Below are 14,248 nucleotides of genomic sequence, written 5' to 3'. Positions count from 1 at the left end.
TCTCCTCCTTTCCCCCATCCTACTCTACCTCCAGTTCAGCAGGAGAAGATAGGATTCTTCTCTCAATACTCTGAATGGTCCCAGAAAGACCTCCAGATTGTGGCTTCTGGGGATTCCCTAATGAAAATGCAGGCTAGGAGATGACTCTTGCAGAGAAATTCAGCGATCAACAAGACTCATCCCCCAAAGCTTCCAACATTAAGGACAGAAGTCAAAAGAGCAACAGGAAAAAAGGAATCAGGGAAACAAGGACAATTCAGGTAGCAGAGGCAGGGATGTGAGATAAGAGGATATATTATACCCAGGAAAAAAGAACAGAAGACTACAAAAAAGGAACATTCAGACTAAAAATGTGCTCTTGGAATCAAAAATATGATAGTAGTAAATAGATGCAGTAGAAGGGGTAGAATATAAAGTTGAGGAAATCCCTTAGTAAGTACATCATAATGACAAAGAGAAAATTTGAGAGAGAAAAGATCCAAATTCAGGAGATCCAGAATTTAATGACAGGAGTTCTCACAAGAGAAAAATGAAAATGGAGAGGAGGAAATTATTAAAAAATTAATGGAAAACTTCTCAGAACCAAAGAACAGAGTCTCCAGACTGGAAAGGCCCATAAAGTATAAAGCACAATGAATCTATATATAGACACACACACATACACACACACACACACACCACAAGGCTCCATCATGAACTTCCAGAATACCAGGAAAAAGAGAAGATTCTAAGAGCATCCAAAAAGAACAACAGTTATGGGAATCAATATTATCCTAAATTCTCAAGCATCATAACAGGAAGTTAGTAGTAGTATCTAAAAATGAGAAATCCAGAAATAGCAGTATGTGCATGCTATTTAAATGCCTGCAGAAACAGCTAGAAGGGCTGAAAGTGGCTGCTTCTTAAGAATGAGTCTGGGAGGTGGGAAGGGATGTGGCTGGAAACTGCTGTAGTTGAAATAAGCTTTTCAGAATGATTTGATTATTTTTTACTATGAGCATGTATCAGCTAGATATAAATAAAAATTTAAAAAGTGTAGAAAGCAGATGCAAGATCCCGAAACATGCTTTTTAAGGTATTAAACTCATACAGGTCAGACTCGGAAAGGAAGGAGCATCGTTAGTTGGGAGCATGTTGATGAGGAATTAGTCTCCTAGTCTTCCTCCCTGCTCCAAAATTCTGCACAGAGCTTCTTCCTCTGGACCACTGACATGGTGAGGTTTTTCATGCCCTCATTTGCTATTACAATATATACTATATCTAATATACGCTATGCTTGTTAGATGAATTTGTGAGAGAAAGAAGACTAGGATACAAAGGAGAGCTCTAGTTCTTAAAATAGTCTAGGCTGGAAGAAAAGGAGATGAGTTCAGAGATTGAGAAAGGCTTGAATATAGGGGAGTGAGAACAAGTAGGTCAGTGCCCACACTTACCCCTGAATATTATCTCCCCAGTCACCCTGGGGAGTCACTCACTCCCATGAGTCCTCCCTGTCTCATGACTACAGGTCATCATTCACCAAACCCTATCCATCCTTTCCAAATATTTTAGAAAAGCCTATGAATTGTATAGAAAATGTGTCTCCTTACTTCAGGGTCATGCTGTGCTTCTGATCAACATGTTAGCATCCTGATTCTCCACCTGAATCATCTACTTCACTCCTCTCCAAATGACATTTGGCTCTTACTAAGACTCTGATCCATGGTCAAAGGACAAAGATTTGCCATTATGGAGGAAATTCTTTTGAAAAGGTTGTGAAGCCAATTCCAAAGAAGAACTTTCTATGGCAACATTGTTAGAATCAGTGTAGGCCTTCCAGGGTGACTGCCCTAAAGGGCAACACTAATTCTGGCTTTTAAGTGTTTCTATGCTTGTTAAAAAGTCAGCCTCCTTACTTTAACGTCCCCACACACACAGTGCTAAAATGTTTTCCTAAAACCTCCATAAATTCTTCTTTCCCTTTGATACTTGGGCAAGCCACCACTTCCTTCGCTATACAAACTAAGGGATATGTCTGTGGAAGAAGAGAGACAATCTCCCCAGTTTTCTCTAGATAATAATGACTCCCAAGCATGCTTCCTGATGCCTTGCTAGGTGGGAGTTCTTTGAAGTGAGTCTAATGTGTCATTTGACGGGTGCACTTGCTCCCCCTCCCAAAAATGATGAATGGCCTGAAAACTGCAGAAGCCATCCATCTCCTTGCCATGGGGAATAATGCTGATCTGCTTTACTTCCACCATCTGTGGAGGTAAAAGACTCAGCAGCAGCTGTATTTTGCTGAAGAGTAACATGGGTTTCCCTCTGCTGCAAAGGCCATCTCATAACTTAGGGGAATGGGCTGCCTGCATGACGAGGGGTGGAAGGGAGGGAGGGCAGAGAAGACACAGCTTTGACTCAGTTGTGTTTGGTTTCAGTTCATTATCCAGTAAACCCAGGGGTCCACATTGGAACACCTGGTGAGATTCTTAAAGACCAGACACTTAAGAAAAAAGTGGAGCTCTGGGCTACTGTGCTGATTGTTCACAAAAACCTTAACAGTTGGCAAGATGGCACTGCCTAAGTTGCCAATGAGTAACTCGTTATCTCTAAATAGCCAGGCCTCTAAATTCCAATTCTGATCCCAGCACAGATCTTGGTGAGGTGGGTCACAGCTGCCTAGGACGGACTGAACACACAGTCAATGCTCTGTTGGTCCACATGATTTTGGGTTTTTAAAAAAATTTATTAAACTACAAATCACCTTATATTTGAAAAGGTAGAAATCATCTGGGGGGTGTGTATGTGTGTAAGATAGAGAGAGAGAAGGGGAGCTTCTCTCTGAAAACCTCCCAGTGCACCAAACACTCTGCAACAATAGCAGACACATGGCTCAACCCTTGTCCTTCAGCCTCACTGCCAGGTATTGTTGGCTGAAACCACTTGAGCCCAAACCATGCCTCTGGGAGAGGGGTAGGGGGCGAGGCTGGGTAGAGTATAATGAGATGATTTTAAAGCCCTGTTAACTTTTTCCATTTTAACTGACATTTCTGGATGAGGCACCAGCTCTCTTGGGAGGCCAGTTCAAAGGCATTCCATGGAGCCCAAAGCCAGCTTAAAAGACAAGCTTGGGGCAGAGCTGCTGGGGAAAGAGTTGCACTTGAATTTCCAGCTATTCCAAGTCTTGATTCAGAAGGCCGCAATTAGGGGAAGAGGCTGTCTCTTTATTCTCCAGTCCCACAAGGAACACAGAACAGAATGACCTCAGAATACTCTCTACCTCTTATGGTTTGAGAACCAGAATTTTTTGCTTATTAGTATTGAGGAAATATTAATATCCAAACGAAGGCTCAGAGGGGTTGAGTCAATTTACAAGGATCACATGGGCAGGAGGCAGTAGAGTTGGACTTCAGAGGCAGGTCTGGTGGATATCAAGCCCGTTTTTCTTCCCTGCCCAGTGTACTAGCACAGGACAAGTCCCTGAGGCTGCAAAGATGAAGGAGACATAGTCCCTACTCCTAGCAGCTCAGAGAGAAACAAAGGCTTAGGATATCTTAGGGAGTTGTCTAATTCCATTAGAGACTGATCTTGGGCTGAAGCACCCTCTTTCACTGAAAGAGTCTCATTATACCTCAGCGTTTGCACTTACAAAATGAAGAATCATGCCTACCATCAACTAAAATGTACCTTTTAATATGCTCAAGGATTTACAAAATATTCTAGGGCCCTTGGCACTATGTCACCACAGACTGTCACTCCTATTATTAATGGGTAATAGCTACCACTACATAGAACATTTAAGTCTGATCTCTGTGCATTAGTGAAATGAATTCGTTTGGTAAGCAAGGTGACCTCATACTAGCTACCACAGCACAAACTGCCAAGGGCTTGGGTAACTGGATGTGAAAAGATTTTAAAGTCCTGATTCGAGCTTGAGTCGTGCTAATAAGGAAAAGACCTAACTGAATCACAAGAAAAATAGAAATGGAGTAGAGGGGAAATCTTAGTACCAAAACACAGGGTCAGGAGAAATACATGGGTAACGATCACTGGGTGAAAGAAATCATCCAAATCTTTAGCCATATTGTTTTTTGTCTCCTGATCTGAATTCACACAGCAGGGCTATATGTTGAGCAGGGCTCAACAGCTGCCCAGCTCCATCCCAAGGCAGGTAAAACTGCCCCTGGGCAGAGTGTGCATTAAACCAAATCAACAAACTCCATGCCTGCCTCCCACGGGAGACTGTAGACGTCAGAAGGGCTCTGGCTTAGCGTGCCACAGGAGGGCTGTGTAGAAAGAGAGTCTGGTCAAGGCTCTGGAAAGCCCTGTGGAGTCTGTGGGGAACAATAAGAATGCGGAATATAAATGTAAGCTGCAGGCTGATGGGCCCACTAGGAATTAGGGCAGTTTTTGAAAGGAATCTGCGGAGATGATGCAAAACACCAAGCATGTGACCCAAATCGTGGCAGGGCATATTGGAGGGAGAGGGGAATGGGAATGAGACATTTTCTAATCTGATTAGTCTGAAGTTTCCCCTGAGTGTAGAGAAGGGTCACTGCACAATTAGAGGCAAAGTTAGACTGAACACGGTCTGCTTAGTGGCTCAGAAAGATGACCTCCTCAAAGCTAAGCTGGGCTCGGAGGCGGATGTGTTCAGAGTCTGAGACAACTTCGAAGAAAGTTGTGGAATAGTCTTTCTGCCTTTAATGTCAAATCGTAAAGGCAAAGACAAAACAGTCTGCTAAGAGAATGAGAGGATGGTGACTTGGTGGCCTCAGTACTGGATAAGAAACATCTAGGTCTTCCAAAGGCCAGGCTCCCACATTACTGGACTTTCCAGGACAACTCATCCTCAAGGCCATTGAAAGATAATCTAATAAACATCCGCAGCTTCCTGATGAGAAGACAGCTTAATGTGTAGAAGGCATTCAGATCAAACTGTTTAAAAAACAAGGCTTCCTCTACGTAGAAGGACACAGGTTTCTTCCAGTTCCTTTCTAAGTCAGAGTATGTGGTCTATGGTCCCTGACTTAAACTTCTCTCCTAGTCCCCAATCAATACTTAGTACTAGGTGCTGTGCTTTACTAACATTATCTCAGTTCACCCTTGGAACCACTCGGAAGTAGGTATTATCATCTTATTCTAGAGGTAAGGAATCTGGGTTTTAGGCAGGTCAAAAATCTTGCACAAGATCACACAGCTAGCAAGTGGATTCAAAGAATATGAGAGGGAGGTAGAGGTAAAATTGTCAAGATGTAACAACCCACTGATTTTTTTACAGGTGGTAAATCAAACAGGTTAGAAGCAGGTCTCTGCAGCTGAATGGATCAAATGTCAAGTCACAAATCTTTATTACAAGGTAAATGACAAAAAGAGAAACATAAATAGTGTTGTGAGAATCCTCAGGAGGAGACAATCACTGCCAGCCAAGCAAATCCAAGAGGACTTCATGGATATGGTGCTATTTGAAATGGGTCTTCAAGGAAGAGCAAGCTTTCAACAAGTGAAGAACATTGGAAGCTATTTCTTACTGAAGAAATAGCAAGAGAAAAGGCCAAAAAGTGGGAAGGCAGGAGGTATATGTGTGAAATGCTAAATCGCCCATTTGGCTGGACTATTGGGGATGGGAAGGGGAGCTTTGGGAATGTGATAACTGTGGAGAAACCTGACTCCTAGACTTGCCTATTTCATCTCAGGTCCTTTACATCAGATGACCTACTTATCCCTCACACTGATGCTAGTAAATAAAAGTAAATAGAGCTGAGAGGCCGGCCTGGTGGTGCAAGCGGTTAAGTGCGCGTGCTCCGCTGCAGCGGCCCAGGGTTCACTGGTTTGGATCCCGGGTGCGCACCGATGCACTGCTTGGCAAGCCATGCTGTGGCGGCGTCCCATATAAAGTGGAGGAAGATGGGCACGGATGTTAGCCCAGGGCCAGTCTTCCTCAGCAAAAAAAGAGGAGGATTGGCAGATGTTAGCTCAGGGCTGATCTCCTCACAAAAACAAAAACGTAAATAGAGCTGATAGTCTAGAAAATAACCCCAGGTCAATCCAATGCACACACACATCCAACTGGATTGGCCCTCTTCTTGTTTCCCCTCCTGACACCTTGGACCCTAGTTCTCCCATGTGGGATTTACTTTTATCTGTTCCTTTGGTTTCTCCTTTTATCTCAGATGAGAACTTTCTACTCTAGCCCCTGCCTGAGAACAGCACTCCAACTGACAACCCTAAGCCCCATGATGGAGAAGGGAGAGAAGAAGTTCAAAGCTAAGGAGCTTGATCTTTCCTTAGAGAACAAAGAGATGGTACAGAAGGTTTGTGAGTAGAAGAGTGACACTAAGACATTTTTGCTCTTAGAAGGTACTTAGCTATTGTATGAAAGATAGATTTAAAAATTTAGAGACTAGTGGAGGAAAGACCAACACGGAGGCCCTACAACAGTCAAGAACAAATGTGGGTCAGAATAAGAGTGAAGATAGTGGGAATGGAGAGGAAAGAGTGGATGCAAGCAGCAGGAAGGAGGCAGAACTGTCAAGACATTCCAATCTGCTGGATATTTACAGACAATAATTCAAAATGGTTAGAAGCCGGATATGTGCATTTGAAAGGTTCAGGGGTTAAGTCACAGCTCTTCTTCTTCTAGATTATGTGACTTTGGGCAAAACACTTCACCTCTCTAAACCTCAGCATCCTCATCTAAGATAGAAGGACAATAGTTCTGACCTCACCAAGTTGTTCTCACAAAGTAAATGAGGTAATGTATTCAAAGCAATGATAACAATGCCTAGAACACAGCCCAAAATGTCAGAATTATCAAGATAAGTAAGTCAGAGGAGCAGCTGGAGTAATGTCACAGGAAGCATAAAAGATGACCAGAGTCTGGGTGGCTAGGAGGGTAGTACCAGGAAGTCAAAAGTCAGGTCCAACAGGAGAAGTGATGTGTTTTGGAAAGCAGTTCACCATGGTTTCCTTTTGCAACATCATAATCTCTGTGCTTTACATCTGGTGCTCTAGCATGATAGAGCCCTGTGCTAGTAACACTAGGTCCTCTTATGGCATATCTTTAGCCATCAGGGACTACTGCTTTGGAAAACCTGCCCTGAGTTTTACATCTAATATCCTCAGAACCAATGAAGTTGTGCATTTTCATTTTGTCCCAGAACCTGTGTGTATGTTAGTGTGTGTTAACGTTAAAAAGATAAAATAGGGGCCAGCCCCGTGGCATAGCGGTTAAGTGCACGTGCTCCGCTGCTGGTGGTCCAGGTTCGGATCCCAGGCACGCACTGATGCACTGCTTGTCAGGCCATGCTGTGGCTGCATCCCACATAAAGTTGAGGAAGATTGGCACAGATGTTAGCTCAGGGCCAGTCTTTCTCAGCAAAAAGAGGAGGATTGGTATGGATGTTAGCTCAGGGCTGATCTTCCTCACAAAAAAAAAGAGATAAAATAATAATTCATAATAGTCTCTCTAACAATCAAAATCATGGCTAACTTTTCCTCTTGTAACACTTAAATAGAGGCATGTCATCAATGACATAATCAAAACGTCAAGGGTAAATCAAGGGGAATTAAAGGTAAATGTAAAACCAGGAATAGTCCCTAAAACAAAAATATGCAGGACAATCCCCATGAAGGGTAAAGTTCTTGCTTACCTGGACAGTAAGGATACCAGAAGATCATCAGTCAAAGGTAACCTGGAGGACTTGCACAGCCTTTTGATGTCTTTGCTGGGTAATACTTTTTTTCTGCATTAAAACAAAGTAAATAGGCTTTTAGATACTTTGTGCCTCTCAAGTAACTAATTACACGCTATAGGAAAGAAAATATAGATGTGTCCTAAAAATGTGCACATGGAAATAAATGGTGAAAATTGGTACTGGAATTCACAGTAAGAAAAAACAATCATATTGCATTTCACCAGCTTTTTCCATTTCAGAAGTCACCAGATTCTGTCCTTTAAAGGCCTTTCTATCAAGATTCAGAGTCTCGGTTGGTGATAGTACAGCCTATTAAGGCTGCAGCCACGAGTGTTGCTCTAAGTAATCGATCTGCATTCTTGACCACTAGTCAAAAATGGTTCTGATATTTGAAAACATCTCCTAATTTGACAGGCATCTAGAGCCTCCAACACAAGTATTATATGACTTGAGGGTGTTTTTCTAGTCTCTTCCTTGGACCCAAACCTTATAACCTAGAAGCCCCAGCTGGGGCCTTAACATTCACCTCAATTTCGTCAGATGGTTTCTCCAGAGCAGCCCAACAGTCATTTTCCCCAGCCTGCTGGGGACACAGAAATGCTTGTCCAATGTTCTCACCCAGCCAATGTTCTTCCAGGCACCAGGCAAAATTAGAACCAACAGGAATGAAAGTGGGCTCCTTTCTTTGCAATGAGGTTACAAAATGATGAGAGAATGTTTATGTCTATAATCAAAGCTTGTTGGATCTGAAAGAACCTCAGAGCTGTCTGATTAAGCAGCCCCATTATTCCCAAGAGGTGTTCCTTTAGTGAAGGAGGGTCACACTTCTCACTCTGGGGAAGGGGTACCACCAGGGTGCAAGGTAGGGCCAGGGTTACGCAAAGCTCAGGCCACACATCCTTTAGGAGGCTCAGGGAAGCTTAAAGAGTCAAGAAAAAAAAATGCCATCTTTATAAAAACTCAACAAAGATATATTATGGATTAGGAAAAAAAATCATGTTCATTATTAAGATAAACTATAAGACCTTCGAAGATATTTAGGCTATGCAGCTGGCCACTTGGGTGCAGACTTCAGGTATGGAGATGAGGGAAGAGGTCATGGGGAAGAGAGATGGCAGTGGTGTGTAGTAACAAAATTAGAAGCTAGAGTTAGAACTGAGGTCTTCTAATTCCAGATGAGTATTTCTCCCCACTATATCAAGTCTGTGGGTAAGATGAACACCAAAACATGTTAAGATGAGGCTCCGGTTTTTTATAAGAATGACTTAATAAAGCTCAATACAAACATGATAAATGTATTAGAAATAGATTATGCTGAGCTTCATTATTTTCAAAAAGAAATCATTTCAAGGAAATTTATAGAAAGTTTACTTGCAAATTGCCTGTTCTGTTCATTATAAAAGGCACATTTATAAATCCCAGTTATCATTAAAATAATGTAAGAAAAAGACATCTCAGAATTAAACCTTCTAACATCTTAATTTACTGTTTCAGTTGTAAGTTTCTAGAAACCAATTAAAAGAAAATGCAAAGGGGCATCCTATTCTTTTGAAGATGCAGGGCCTCCCCTAATCCATTAACAAACAAAGCTCACCATCACTATGAAATACTTGTACCTAGATACTCTCCAAAAATAATTTAAGATGGCTTTGCTAAATAGTGGAGTATGATGACACACATCAATTTTCTTTTTGCCCTTTTTGATAAAATATCAATTCTTTCATTACTCAGGTTAACAGAAACTTAAATGATTTATTAGAATCAATAAAATAAAAGCTTACTTTTCTCGATCTTGGTATACACAGTTAGCAATGAGTCTTTCAAAATCCTCAAAAGAATTTTTCTTGAGCTGTTGGTGGGCCAGTGGAATTAGGACATTCATATCTGGACATGTGTCCTCGGGCACCCGGTAGTGACGTGCAATGGTTATAACTTCGTGGTCTGTGAGTTTCCCAACAGTTAGACTCATAATTATATCTCTGTAAAGAAAACAGAAATATACTCATGAAATTATATCTAAGAACATTCTTCTTTAATTTCCCTACTTAACTTATGAGCAACAGGAAGGCAGCAGTGCTAGAATGGAAAACCATAAGCACTATAGCTTATAAACCAAATGGCATTTTGCCCAGAGCCAAACTCCTAGCAGATAACAGCCTGCAACCAGGAAGTAAATTTTGTAAACTCCTTAAATGGTCAAAAAACCTGTCACTAAATACATGTTTTCATTCAATGCCTACTAATCTTACTTTACACAAAATAGTAACAGACTTGGGGGTTCCAGTTTCCCAGGGTATAAAATTTATAAATCAGTAAACTAGAAAGGTGTTTTGGAGATGGGGAAAGCAATTATGCACATTTCTGTAGGAAAAAGTAAAAACTGACACACCCTGCGAGTGAGAAAAAAAATGAGGGAAAAAAGTTAAAAGTGAAAAGAGCTCTGTAAGAGTACAGTTGTCTGAGCCTTTAGAAGGCAAATGGCATTCACATTATTTGGCAGAGCTGAAAAAACAAATGACAACAACATATTAACACAACTTATCAACGATGAGGATTCAAAGCCTAACAAACTGGCTGAACTGTTTTCAATATATTCTCTATATGAAAGCTATAAACCATGCAGCATGCATTAGAAAGAATGACATCAAAATGGTTAAAATGCAAACTGTTATGGTGATTAAATGAAAAGCTTCCACTATCTAGAAAATCTACTTACCAGAAATACTTCAGTTCTGAAGAATCCTGAATAAACGAGGGAATACAAGATTTTATATGCTCTTCTGCTATAAACTGGTCTTTCAGAACAATGGCTTTTAGTTCTCTTATATATTTCTTGTCATTATCACTATCATTTAAGAATTCTAGGTTCCCTCAGTTAAGAACTTCATTAGACAGAGTGTAGGAAAGCCCACAGCTATGATATTAACCTATCTGAAGGAACCGCATTTCACCTATATCCACTTCTCAGGGTTTCTGGGGTTTGGTTTTGTTTCACTTTTTTTTTTTTAACTATTATTATCCCTATTTTACAGATGAGAACACTGAGGCACTGAAATGTTAGGTAATATCGCCCAAGTCATGAAAGCCAGAATGCAAACTCCTGCAGTCTGGCTCCAAAGCCCATGCTCCTGCACACTACTGTGCCCCTCTTCTGGGGACACAGAAGAGAGAGTGACGAGATGGAATGGGGCTCAGTCAGGGAAAGCTTCCTAAAGGCAATGAGTTCTGAGCTGATTTTTTATAGACCTCTATTCCCTTCACCATCCATAACCTCTGCTTTGAAGGCTATCACTGACCAGCATAAATAAGAGAAAATAATTTCAGAAACCATGAGTCACCAACCATCTCTGACAGAGGGTTAAGGGACCACAGAGGAACCAATCCAAGGAAAGTCCCTGGCTCATTTAGAATAATAGTCATGGAATAATCAGTCATGACACACACATAAAGTGAAACATTATGCAACCATGAAAAGTATGCTGTTGATTGGTACTTATTGGTATGAAAAATGTTCACGCTATGCTGATAAATGTAGTATGATCCCAGTGAAATGGAAGATACCAGTACATATATATTTATAGAAAAAAAGGCTGGAAGGATACATGCCAAAATATCTATAGTATTATCCCTGATTGCTGAGATTTCTTTATACAGGCACGTGTTGCTTAAAGACGGAGATACATTCTGAGAAATGCGTCATTAGGCGATTTTGTCATTATGCAAACATCACCGAGTGCACTTACACAAACCTAGACGGTATAGCATACTACACACCTAGGCTATATGGTACTAGTCTTATAGGACCACTGTCGTATACGTGGTCTGTCACTGACTGAAATGTCGTTATGGGGCGCATGACTGTAACTATCCATCCATCTATCTATCTATCTATCTATCTAAAGATATAGTATATATATAAAATTTCTGCTTTTTATGAATTTTTATAATAATCAACTATTACTTTCATTGTCAGAGAAAAAACCATTTGAAAGTTTTTTCCTTTTGAGGGTAGAAAACAGTGTGAAGAGGAACAGTGGCACACTCCCAAGGACAAGGGAAGGGAATGTGTGCAGCAATAACTAGAAACTTTCCATGCACCTTTAACTAAACTTATTCTAGCACCGCCAGGTCATAAAAGTTATTTTCCTTTTCAGTGGATAAACTGAAATTATCCTGACCTCACTGCTGTTAAAATTTCTATCTGCTGGGTTTCCGTATGCTTGGGTTTTAAACAGCTCAGCATTCCACTTTCCATTTCTTTATGTGCGACTTTCAAACAAGCTGCACCAGACTTAAAACGCCCTCAGTCCTGTTGGACACCAGGGGCCCTGGAGCAGCTGCTGGTGTGGCCCTTGTGGCTGCTGTGCCCGCACAAGGAAGGTCCCGGGGATCCCAACCAGGAAGTACAAGCCTTGTCCCGCAGACCTCAAGTGACTGCCACCACTTTGCCCCACGTTTGCCACGTGCCCCTTCTTTAGGATTCACCCTACGCTGTCAAATTTTAATGGGCTTCACCAAGAATGAAGAATCTTTTCAAAAGTAGCACACTCCATTTCCTTTATTGTGGTAAAATACACATAACATAAAATTTACCATTAGTGTCATTTAGTACAATGTTGTGTAACCGTCACCTCTATCTAGTTCCAAAACATTTTCATCTCCCCAAAGAAGCAGTCACTCCCCTTCTCTTCTTACCCCAAGCCCTCTCCCCACCTGGCAGCCACTAATCTGCTTTCTATCTCTGCAGCTTTGCCAATTCTGGATATTTCTTATAAATGGAATCATACAGTATGTGGTCTTTTGTGTCTGGCTTCTCTTGCTTAGCATGTTTTCATGTTCATCCACGTCATAGCACGTATCAGTACTTCATTACTTTTTATGGCCGAATAATATTCTATTGTATGAATGTACCACATTTTGCTTATCCATTCATGCACTGATGAACATTTGGATGGTTTCCACCTTTTGGCTATTGTGAATAATGCTGTTACGAACATTCATGTACATGTTTTTGTTTGAATACTTGTTTTCAATTCTTTGGGTATATATAGCCAGGAGTGGAATTGTTGAGTCATATAGTAATTCTATGTTTAGCCTATTGAGGACCCACCAAACTGTTTTCTGCATACTCCATTTTTGCCAGCAGCAGCCACAAAAACAAAGGTTCACCTTCCACCAAACATAGCCCTTCCTCACCTAAACCTTCAAAGTGAACCTCAAATAAGATCTGAGTGCAAAGTCTGATCTTAGTACTTACTGCCCAATCATTTAAAGGAAATAAAAATACATTTTAAAAAGCAGCTGTAATTGTATTGATCTGGTGTTCTGTGATTACTATTGCTAATCTTAAAGACTCAAATGGCAAGTCACCTTTGTCTTCACCCAATATCGCATTACGTTCCTGGCACTAGTATTTTATACAGATCATCACAGTATTATTTAGTTAATCTTATAAGGGACACTGCCATAATTTTCTCTCAGTTTTTGTAATTAGACAAAAAATAGGCCAAACCGCTCTAGGGTATTGAGGTAACTATGCAGAATTCTGAAACATGAAATGCTAAACAGTTTTACAAGACATAAGTCCATAAAAGTCACCCAGTCAAGTAATGGTGAATCAAAACTTCATTTTAAAGCTCTAAATCTCAGGGTATTTTCTTATATATTGAATCGTTCAAGTCTAAGCAACGTTTTTCAAACAAACTAAAAAAATTAGTTTCAATGTAAACCAAGGAAGGGCTCAAGAGTCTAAACCTTGGGCCCTAAGGCTTACAAGAAAATCTGGTTGAGTCTAAATTAAACCAAGCTGCAATTCTGATGACAATTAGGTAGCACCTTTTGTCATTTCCTTAAATTTGATATTCATCAAATAAAATGTATTTCACTTCCTCTGATCAGAAGCCAGGCACACCTGCTCACATCCTATACTCTCTCAGGCTTTCTCTTACACTTGTGGGCCTAGGCTGCCCATACAGAGCAGAAAACCCTGCCTCACCATCACTTACTCCCCAGCCTGGCATACTGTTGGACTAGTGTGTTGCCAGACAGCAGAGGGTGGTAGAGACAGCTGGCAGAATATGTGTGAGAGGAGGGAGAGATGGAAAGATACATCAAAATAGGGCCAATACAAATGTCTGACCAAACAGATTTTGCTACTGGCCTAATCACAGTTCAAAACCACTAACAAAGCTCTTCAACCTCACTGGAGAACAAGGCCATTACATATGGCCACTTTGGCTGGGCACTGCCCACCTCCAGGGAGTACATTTATAGGCTTATGGTATAAATGGTGTCCTCTGGAGTTGTGCGACATAGTGGCCTCACCAAAGAAGCCAAGGAACTCCATAGAAAAAGGAAAGAAGAAGTCACCGCAGACTATAAGAAAATCATCTACTCCAGCCTGGGTCACAAACCTGTTTGCAACTGGGAGGTGGTGTCATTTAGTGGGAAAAGTGTGAGCTTTTGAATTACACAGACCTGGATTAAAATTCCAGCTCCACTAATTTGCTGATAAATGGGAACTTCAGTAAATTACTTAACTTCTCTGAGCCTCTCTTCCTCATGTGTGAAATTAG

General features: G+C 41.0%; 1 protein-coding gene across 4 annotated transcripts in view; it reads right to left on the bottom strand.

Annotated features, from left to right (window-relative positions):
- The window catches only part of EFHC2 (EF-hand domain containing 2), a 269,392-nt gene that overhangs the window by 23,225 nt on the left and 231,919 nt on the right, over positions 1-14,248 (bottom strand). For all 4 annotated transcript variants that reach the window (XM_087427094.1, XM_014791042.2, XM_087427093.1 and 1 more), the window contains exons 12-13: positions 9,455-9,652; positions 7,629-7,721 (exon numbers count right to left, since the gene is read on the bottom strand). In XM_087427094.1, coding sequence (XP_087283220.1) covers positions 7,629-7,721; positions 9,455-9,652 — 291 coding nt within the window. The remainder of the gene's footprint in view (positions 1-7,628; positions 7,722-9,454; positions 9,653-14,248) is intronic.

The sequence above is a fragment of the Ceratotherium simum genome, chromosome X, assembly GCF_057802395.1.
Source record: "Ceratotherium simum simum isolate JZ-2026a chromosome X, ASM5780239v1, whole genome shotgun sequence".
In the NCBI taxonomy this organism is placed as follows: Eukaryota; Metazoa; Chordata; class Mammalia; order Perissodactyla; family Rhinocerotidae; genus Ceratotherium; species Ceratotherium simum.
Note: the sequence above shows the minus strand (reverse complement) of the source record. Positions and strands in the feature narration are given on the sequence as shown.